Raw genomic sequence first — 9,779 nt, forward strand, 5'->3', positions numbered from 1 at the left:
GCTGTAGGCTACTCAAGAGATCTTGGTATCTAACTCAGGGGTCGATCTGGTCCTCACTGTTCTAAGCTGAGCTGTAGCAATGCCAGCCCTTAAGCAGAAGCATGCATTTTGGCAGAGGTGGGAAGTCCAGGGGTAGGAAATAAGAGACATAGCATGTGTTTCTTCCACCCAGGAATCACCCAGCTGATTTCACCCATTAGTTCTACCTTCTGGATGAAGAATTGTGCTAATAAGATTGGAGGGCTTTTCGTTTCTTTGTGCTAATAAGTGAGAGGGCTTTTAGTTTCTGAACCTGGATTTCTGACTTGTGGGTTCAAGTCCCCCACTATGCTTGGGCCCTCTGTAAGTATTCTCACATTAACACATCAATGTCCAAACAAGAAACAAAATGAAATGGTATATAATTATAATGTTTCACAGAAAGGAGAAACGGATTGGTTAGAACCATCCATGGATGACATAGTGTTTTGAGTGTGGAATGTAGATATACAAATAGTTATTTGTTCCCTTCTATAACCGATTATGTGTGTTTGTGTGATATCATAACGTGTGTGCTTTGATATCATGCCGGTGAGTTGCAAGAAGAACCAAATAGGCTACATGACAATAGTAACAATTAAACGTTACGCTTTTCCTCGAACAGTCAGGCCAAGAAGAGGTAAGTATTCCGATCAGTTGTAATTTGTGAATGGTGTGTAGCCATACTGTTAAAACAAGTTTACGATAATAATGAGGCTGATGTGGTAAGCGTGAGTGGTGTGTTTTGTGTAAGAAAGATTACTTCCTCAGCCAAGATACGGTATTTGATCATTGTTGACAGGAATTTACGCGCAACATGTCACAAATCAGAACATCAATAACAAACCACGCTTTAATTCATTCATATATTCCAAAAGAGGCGCGGTAAGTTTTCCACATATTTGTCGTGATTGGCTATAACTGCAGAGGGGCGCTGACCTATTGCTTATTTTTTCCAGGAGGCTACAGTTTCGGATTTCCTCTTCGGTCATTGGCTTGTCAGCCCAGAAGGGCGTGGTTATATAGTAAGCGTTCAACAAAACTGGCAACGCAGTTTCTCATTAGACATTCAGGACAGAAACAATTGCTAAAAACATCTAGGATTATTTTCCTCAAATCAATTATACATTATCGGAACGCATTTTTTCTTTTTTTTCAACTTTTTTTGTTCAACTCGTGAATAGACTTATATCACAAACATCTTCGCTTTCAGTGCAAGTTGGCTTTTTGCGCACAAATCTACAATGGAATTGGTCTGGTTGATGTGCATAGCAGTGAGTGTTGGCGCTTGGTTCGTGTCCGCGGAGAGGCATTACGTATTCTGGAATAGCACAAATCCCAAGTAAGTACTCCGCATATTGCATGAAACAATCCCATGTTTCAGGTTTTCATTACTTTACGCAATTTCTCTATGCAGTAAATTCAATGCAAAAACATTAACTGCTTGCTAATATGTGTCACGTGTTCTCAAGTTTCATTTGCATTCCGTCCATGTATCGTATCTGTTTTGCAAGCTTTGGATGGTATGGACTGCATGTATAAGCAGCTGCCCCGCGGCTCGTGCTTTCATGAAGTTTTAAAGTACCTTTTCGCTGATCACTTTGTGCATTGCTGTCACTTAATCAAGGCACGCTGCAAACTCTAAGCTGTTGCACCCCACTGGTGAAGTTTACCGTCTAGCTATTGGCTCTGTACGCGTCATGATGCATAGCCAGGTTGGTCAATGGTGCGTCCCGTTCTTCGCTTCCCTGTCCTGTTACATTTTATTCAACGTTTGGGACATTCATAATGTTAGTGCACCGAATCTGTCCTGACGTTATGAATGAAATTTACACTGTGACCAGCGTGGAGTGTCTGTGCAATACATGCTCAGACAGATAGACAAGACGGAAAACACACTATATATAGATACGCGTAGAATATATCGAGACAGCCACTCACGGGCAATAAATAGACAGACATGAGCGGACTCGATTAGTATGCGTATGCAGTAAATAAGTCTGCTCTGTCAATTCCTACTGGGAGTCTCAATTGGCTTGGGTTAGAATGTTAAATTGAATTCTAACTGCAGTCAAAGACGCCTCTCACAGGTAAGAGGTAGAATAGTGTGTGTGTGTGTGTGTGTGTGTGTGTGGTTGGGTTTGTGAGTGTGGTGCTGGCTACTCACTAGTTCACGTTTCCTGTTGCTTTTGTAATTCTGTTTTTTATACCCTTGATTGTGAAGTCAGAGTGAAATACGACCTTTTGCCAGGATCGATACAAATGACTAGGAAGAGTGAGTAGGCACAGCGCGGTGCGATTTCTTGGCATTTTACCGTGGACCCAAAGAAAGAAAAAAATGTTCTTTTACAGAATCTTGGGTGGCAAGAGCAGCAGTTTAAACATTTGGGCAGAGTCAGCATGTGTAACACCACTCTGTCCAAGGTCAGACAATATACGCACCCCAACCTCCACTCTCATTTGTGTGCTGGTTTTTCTGAGAATTTATGATAGCCTGTCAGAGTTTTACACAAGCTGGCTACCAAATGTAGCTAACAGGACAGTGCTGTGTGGGGGAAGAAGTGAGTGGGATTTTTTTAAGGAGTCCGGGTCTGAACTGCAGGATGTGAATCAGTGCTGGAGCTTTACTATACTGTATAACCACAACGTTATTAGTCCACCTTAATATACACATCTCCAGGATTCATTGAGTCCTCCGAGATCACTGCTACTGTAGCGCAGCAAAAGCAGGCAGAAACATGACCTCCCATATTTCAGGTGATAAAACGAAGAAAAGAAGAGAATAGCGGAGGAGGACTATAGACGAGGAAATCTGAACCCCGCTTTTTAGGTCATGCTAAAAAAGAAGTGGAGAAAGTGAGAGTGACGGGGAGAGAAATCAGACTCCCGGAGTTTTTAGGTCGAACGAGACCGAGGGAATGGCAGATAAAAAGGTGGAAACGTGAGAGCTGGAGTTGTGTTGGGAAGAGTGCGACTCAGTGAGAAAAACAAGACAAAAACAGTCAGGTACAAGGTAAAATCGTGTGCCTGTTTGTTATAATCAGCCTGTCAGTAAATTCGGTGTGCAACTTTCATTGCATAACAAAAACAATACAAATCATGACCCAAATCCCTCATTCTTTTGCTAAATTTAGAAACACACACACACAGGCGCAGATACAGACACACACACACACACACACACAGTATCAGATAGTACAGCTGGTCTGTGCATTGTACAGACAGACAGCAGAGGCGAGGCCTGCATGTATAGCATGCATGCACCCTGAAAAAAGCTGACATCGCTAGCTTGAACCCGACGAGAAAACGGACACACCGTTTGAAACCGAAGCAGAGTGCGATATTGCTGGGGCACAAGCTGTTGGGAAAGACATATCTCGCCTTTTAGCAGTAGGTGCCTGTTATTGTTGGTGAATTATGTAATTTTCACCCAGAGTAGCTGGCTTTAGGAGGCGGCACTCTTACTTTCTGTGGTCTGCCCTCTCGCCCGTGCACAAGTAGGGGCAGGCGCGTCTTGGCGATGGCTCTCACAGCCTGTCTGAGTGCGATGAAGACGTGCTCTCACACACCCGGCCCTCTCTCCCGTCTCCAGCAAGCCCCAGCTGAGTCCTCTCAGCGCGTAGGGGAAGTTATGTCCCTGGGCAATAAGACTTATGCATCTCTGAACAATCACTTAATCATGCCTCAATCCACAGTGGATGCAGGGTTTCCTACTTTTTTGTTTCATTTCAGCGTTACAATTCTCATTCGTTAGTTGCCTGAAAAAAATGATATATTCCAATAATTTTCCGTTCTGCATCTTTTCAGCAGTTCCACCTCTTTTCCTTTCATATCCCAGCACGAGTCAACTATCAATCAACCATTGAAGAAATTAGAAAGCCGTGGCCCATCTAATTTATTCAGCCGATCTGATTTCAGTCAATTAAGTAAAGATTGATGGCCCTAGCTGCCACACAATATGCTTACCCACGGACCCGCACGCACACACAGTTTGTTGTGACATGTAGGCCTGTAGTTAAATCGTAAATGAGATTGCCAAGTTGGTGCCATCGTGTATAAGTAGATCATCAGCCTTGTTTTGTCTTCGGTGTTGCTGGGGCTTACACGTGTGTGTCTGTGTGTCTGTGTGTCACGGGACGAGCCCTTGTTTACCTCACTCTCATAAATTAGTCAGTCATTACCACTAGCCCTGAAGGAAGTTGGCACCATTTCGATGGATGTCAGTTGCTCTGTCTGTCTGTCCTTCCCCCTCAGTTTGAAGGGTGCTTTTTTTGACAGCGTGTTCATCTTGTTTTTGTGTGTGCTGCATGCCTCTGCTTGTGGGTGAGAGTGTGTGTGTGTGTGTGTGTGTCACCGTGAGTGAGTTGTGCCTGTGTCAGTGTTATTAACAGCTTAATCATTTAGCTGCCCCTGAAGCTGTTTGACTGGAAAGTTTCCAGTGTAAGCACGGCCTCCATATCGGCATCGGTGCAGGGAGTGGGCTTACCGGAGCTGGTATTACCCGGCACTGATACATCTTCCACTCACACTCACATGCTTTGACGCGCTCTTGCGCAATCGCTTATAGTGTGTGACTCCTGCCAGTGATTGATGAGCGAGCATTGTTCTGCATAACCCAGTGTGTTGAAATACTTGACTCGGTCAGTTTGTCTGAGCGACTCTTACACACACACACGCGCGCGCGCGCACACACATACACACTCTCTCACCCACACTAACACACACACACACCCCGTCTTCACACACACAGATACACACACACACACACCCACCCTGTCTCTCCCTCACTCCCACACTCTCTCTCTGTATGGAGCGGGAGTCGGTCGTTCTGTACCTGTCTCTTCCTCTCTCCACCCCCTCCCCCCAGGGCCCCGCTCCCAGGCTTGGAGTATAAACTCCTGGGCAGATTTGGCACAAAGTTCAGTGGTCTATCTTTCCCTTTCTATTTGCTCAAGTCGGCCCTTTCTTTCATTTTCTGTCTTCCAAATACATCTCTGTGCAGCACATAATCAAATGTTTTCTTCTGTGAACCCTCTTACGACATTCGAGCTTCCTGTGTTTTCTTTCCGGCTCTAAAAATCTGGCTATCTTTTGTAGCTTTCATTGATTCTGGCGCTAATGAATCATTAATCACTTCATATACCCAGGACCCTCTGCTTCCCCCTCTCTCCCTCTCTCACTGGCTCCCCTTACTCAGAGGGTCTTCTCCCCTCGTTCCTTCTTTTTCTCCCCTTTTCCTCCTCTGTTTTGGGCTGCTTTTCTTCTTTGTTTGCGTAGTTTAAAAGTTAAAGGGTAGAGGTAGCAGAGCCTGTCTGAGCACATACGGCACTGTGAGAGAGAGAGAGAGAGAGAGAGAGAGAGAGAGAGAGATAGAGAGAGACGAGAGAGAAGAGAGAGAGAGAGAGAGAGAGAGGAGAGAGAGAGGAGAGAAGGAGAGAGAGAGAGAGAGAGGGAGAGGGAGAGGGAGAGAGAGAGAGAGAGCCAGAGCCAGAGCCAGAGCCAGAGGGTGGGGAGAGTCGGGCTTGGGGTAGAGCTGGAGATTAACAAGGAGGCAGAGATTTTGCACATTACTCTGTTTAATCTCCATCTCTCCTTCCACCTCTCCTCTGATCTGTTCCCAGTTTTTAACTGTTCCCTAATTTCCTCATTCCTTCTTTTTATTTTTCTGTGTACTCTTTTCCTGGTTTCTCCCCCAGGTTCAGCACCCTTAGCTGGGCCACGTTCTCCTGTCTGTGTGCTTCTGTCTCCAGCCCATCCCCCACCCCCCTTATCCTGGTGTCCTGTAATCTCTTCCTAGCGAACCGAATCTGAGAAAACGCTCAGAGATTACAGATTAATCGTAATCTTCTCTGGTGACCTATAGACACAATAATCACCATTATGTTGGGTTTTTTTTTTTATACACACCAGTCCTAGAAAAGCATTGGTTTCCCTAGTAATAAGGATAACCATAATGATAGAGAGCATAAATCTGGTTGGTTAAGATTGCTCACTAAATATCACCTCCCCCATCATAATCCTACAGTGATTCGTTTGTCTGTGTTAATGGATGGTAAATGCATTTGAAAATAGAAAGCAAGCAAATTATGACATTTCCACAAAGTACAAAGCCACTATAGAAGTCTGTGTGTGTGTGTGTGTGTGTGTCTGTGTGTGTGTGTGTGTGTGTGTCTGTGTGTGTGTCTGTGTGTCTGTATGCTGTGTGTGTCTGTGTGTGTCTGTGTGTGTCTGTGTGTGTCTGTGTGTGTGTATGTGTGTGTGTGTATGTGTGTGTGTGTGTGTGTATGTGTGTGTGTGTGTGTGTGTGTGTGTGTGTGTGTGTGTGTGTGTGTATGTGTGTGTGTGTGTGTGTGTGTGTGTGTGTGTGTGTGTGTGTGTGTGTGGGCGCTCGCTGTCTTCCTTGACTGGACGAGAGTATTTCCTCACCCTGTGTTTTCCCGGGAAAATGCGTATCCTGTCAATACAATAAACCCTGCCCTTCACACAAACACACAGCTCACGCAAAAACACACACCCTTCCCCTGCATGGTCTCACATATACACACACACACACACACACACCACCTCTGTTGCAGAGGTGTATTCCTACTTCATCGTTCTGGTAAATGCCTCAGCTCTGAATGTGTGTGAGTGTCTGAGGGTAAATAGGAACTTGGCTGTGCATCCCTGATCTAGTCTTCACCCTTGTCCTATCTGTTTAATTCCCCATCTCATCTGTTTTCATCTTTTTTAAATTGTTACCCCATCAAACCCTCATACCCCTCTCTCTCTCTCTCTCTCTGACAGCTCTTCCCCTCTCTCTCTCTCTCTCTCTCTCTCTCTCTCTCAACTCTTCCTCTCTCTCTCAGCTCTGCCTCTCTGAACTCTCTCTCTCTGACAGCTCTTCCCCTCTCTCTCTCAACTCTTCCTCTCTCTCTCAGCTCTGCCTCTCCTAACTCTCCCTCTCTCTCTCTCTCTCTCTCTCTCTCTCTCTCAGCTCTTCCTCTCTCTTCCTTATCTCTGCTCCAGACTTCCTCCTCTCTCTCTCTCTCTCTGCCAACTTCACACTTTCTCACAGTCCCCCTTCATTGTAGTCCCCCCCTTGTTTTCTTTAAGAAAGATTTCCCAAGTATTTTCCACTGTTCCAGCGAGGATCAAGGAGTCTCCCAGCCTCTGTAATTATTATTGTTTTAGTTATTACTGTAAGGATTGGTTGCTGGTTTTCCTGTCATTATTGTGTGTGACTTAGCCCGGATATGATGGTTGTATTGTGACTGGTTTGGTGGAGTCTACACCGCAGCATCAGTGTGTGAATGAAAGTGCGTGTTGTGTGAACATTGTGTATTGTGTGAGCGTGACAGCTATTGTGTAAATATGACCTGTTATGGTTTTGATTTTGAACAGTGAGTGAAATCTTGTGATTTAGTTCTTGTTCCCACAGTTTGTTCCACATGCTAGGCTATATTTTTACACCTCTCTAGTGCCCCCCTATGGAGAAGTTGTTGAATTTATGTACTTTATATCTACTGTTCTTTTTCTAATGGCGATGGCTTTTATTTCCTCTTTGGAGAAAATGTATTTCGGTGAATATTTCTGTGGAGTTGGTATGGACAGCATTTTAAAGTGTCAGTCAGCATGCCAGTTGGCATTCGCCGTCCCTGTAGAAGTAACAGGGGGAGGGAAAGGGTTAAAGTAGGAGGAGAGGTTAGGGACAGAGAATGAAAGGGGCAGAGAGAGAGAAAAGGAGCGACTGAAAGAAAGAGACAGATTGTTTTACAAATTTCACAGAGAATGAAGAGGCCTGGTATATTATGTTAACTTCCCGACTGAAAGGGAGAAAGAGGGAGGGGAGGGACCAGGAGTAGAGATTCATTGAGAGATAAAAGATGGACAGATAGAGGGAAGGAAGAATTGACAGAGATAGATGGTTGGAGAGAAGATATTGAATTGCATAGAATTACCTTCTATGAGACAGGAACAGCTGTATTGAGATTTTGAATGCAACCTCAAAGGCTAAAAAGGCAGTTTAATTCCAACAGGCTTTTATGTGCTAACCAGCCCGTGCCTAGTCTTTTTGGGTTTGAGTATCACACATTTCAATGCAAAATCCTTTTTTTCGTTCCAGTGATTGTAGTAACTTGCAATTTCAAAACAATTAAAGGTGGCTCTCTCGCTCCGTGTGCCTCTCACCCGTCCTCAGTGACTCTAAGCCCGTATTAGACAGGGTCTGGTGCTGGTGAATGGGGCAGAACGAAGCAGTGGCTCTATGCTGTAATCCCACTTTGGACCAGGAGATTAGGTGACCAGCATTCCAGCGTGTTCAGCCGTGGCACTAATAAAGGCCCTCTCCTGCAGCTAAAGAATTGTTCATTAACATCTGAAGTTTCTGAAGCAATTGCAGAGCAGTGATGGCAGTGCTAGAAATCGTAATACTCCAAGCAGCTGTGTGTGTGTGTGTGTGCGTGTGCGTGTGCGTGCATGTCTGTGTGAGCGTGCGTGGCAGAAACTGTGTGTGTGTGCATGCGCATGCGTGTGTGAGCGTGCGTGAAAGAGACTGTGTGCGTGCGCATATGTGTGCGTGCGTGCATGCGTGAGTGTGTGTGAGAGAGACTGTGTGCGTGTGCATGTGCATATGTGTGAGTGCGTGCGCGTGCGTAAAGGTCGTGAGGAGGACGGTGGCAGGTTTTTATGACTTGTTCACACTGTGAGGAAAAAGGCCATAAACCTGTTGTGCCCAGTGAGAGGACATGTGCCCAGATCCACATACTGAGCCCTGGGATGAGCTGTACGCTGCGTCAACTTCAGGATGCATCTGTTTCAGCACAAATAACGCTGACTTGGGGTGTGTGTGTGTGTGTGTGTGAGAGAGAGAGAGAGTTAGTGTTGTATAGCAATGTGTTGCAGTGTGCATGTCTTGTGAAGGCTCTCATGCTGACTCAGTAGGAGTTTGTGCGAATAATGACCCTGCCCTTTGACCCCTGCGACCTCCTTGACAGTTCCGAACATTCCACAGGGAGAGAGAGAGAGAGAGAGAGAGAGAGAACACACAGACCCTGGCTGAAGACAGAAGGGGCAGAGTGCAGGTGTGGGGGGGGGGGGGGGGTGAAGCAAAGAAAAGGAGAAATTAGAGACTCATGACTTTAAAGGCCTTTATAACAAAATGGAGACATTTACAATACACCCAATAATCATGTGTAATTAGTCACACCTCAGTCATGTCCCCTATCTGTCTGATCTGCCTCACCCTGAACCAAATCCCTCCCCCACAGACAGAGACCACCAAAACCATCACACCCTCCCCAACACACACACACACACACACACACACACACACCAGTGGCAACATAGCAAACCAAAGGGCCCTCTCACCCATCTGCTTTTAACACCTCAGGGTCATTCACGCATGCATGCACAAACACACACGAATGCTCGCAAACACGCGTGTACACTTACACTCCACATGCACACACACACACACACACAGGCTGGCTTTAAGCCTCTTATTAATCTTGCTCTCCAGATTGTGCTGGTCTGTGGCTTGGAGGAGGCACAGATCTCCGTCCCATATCTCATCTGGTCCCGGCAGCGGCCGTGCACTGCGCGGGCCGTTCTGCCGGCGCCGCGGCTGCCAGACGGAGGCCAGGCTCCGGGCGTCTCGGGGCCCCAGCGCAGATGTGCGTCTCTGCCCCGGGCTGGGGCAGGTTTACAGGGGCCCTGTGGGGGCCCCAGCGCAGATGGCTCGCTGAGGCCTCGTGGGCGCGGGCCCCGGGCCCCGGGCCTGT

General features: G+C 46.3%; 1 protein-coding gene across 2 annotated transcripts in view; it reads left to right on the top strand.

The window, feature by feature from the left end:
* The first annotated feature begins 1,100 nt into the window (after positions 1–1,100).
* The window catches only part of efna1b (ephrin-A1b), a 15,105-nt gene continuing 6,426 nt past the window's right edge, over positions 1,101–9,779 (top strand). Inside the window, exon 1 of one of the 2 annotated variants that reach the window (XM_061258679.1) lies at positions 1,101–1,360. In XM_061258679.1, the coding sequence (XP_061114663.1) occupies positions 1,263–1,360 (98 nt within the window). In that variant the 5' untranslated portion in view covers positions 1,101–1,262. Of the gene's footprint in view, positions 1,361–1,629; positions 1,745–9,779 lie in introns of those variants that run through there. The other variant, XM_061258687.1, reaches the window with a different exon arrangement.

Source organism: Conger conger, chromosome 1 (genome assembly GCF_963514075.1).
Source record: "Conger conger chromosome 1, fConCon1.1, whole genome shotgun sequence".
Lineage (NCBI taxonomy): Eukaryota > Metazoa > Chordata > Actinopteri > Anguilliformes > Congridae > Conger > Conger conger.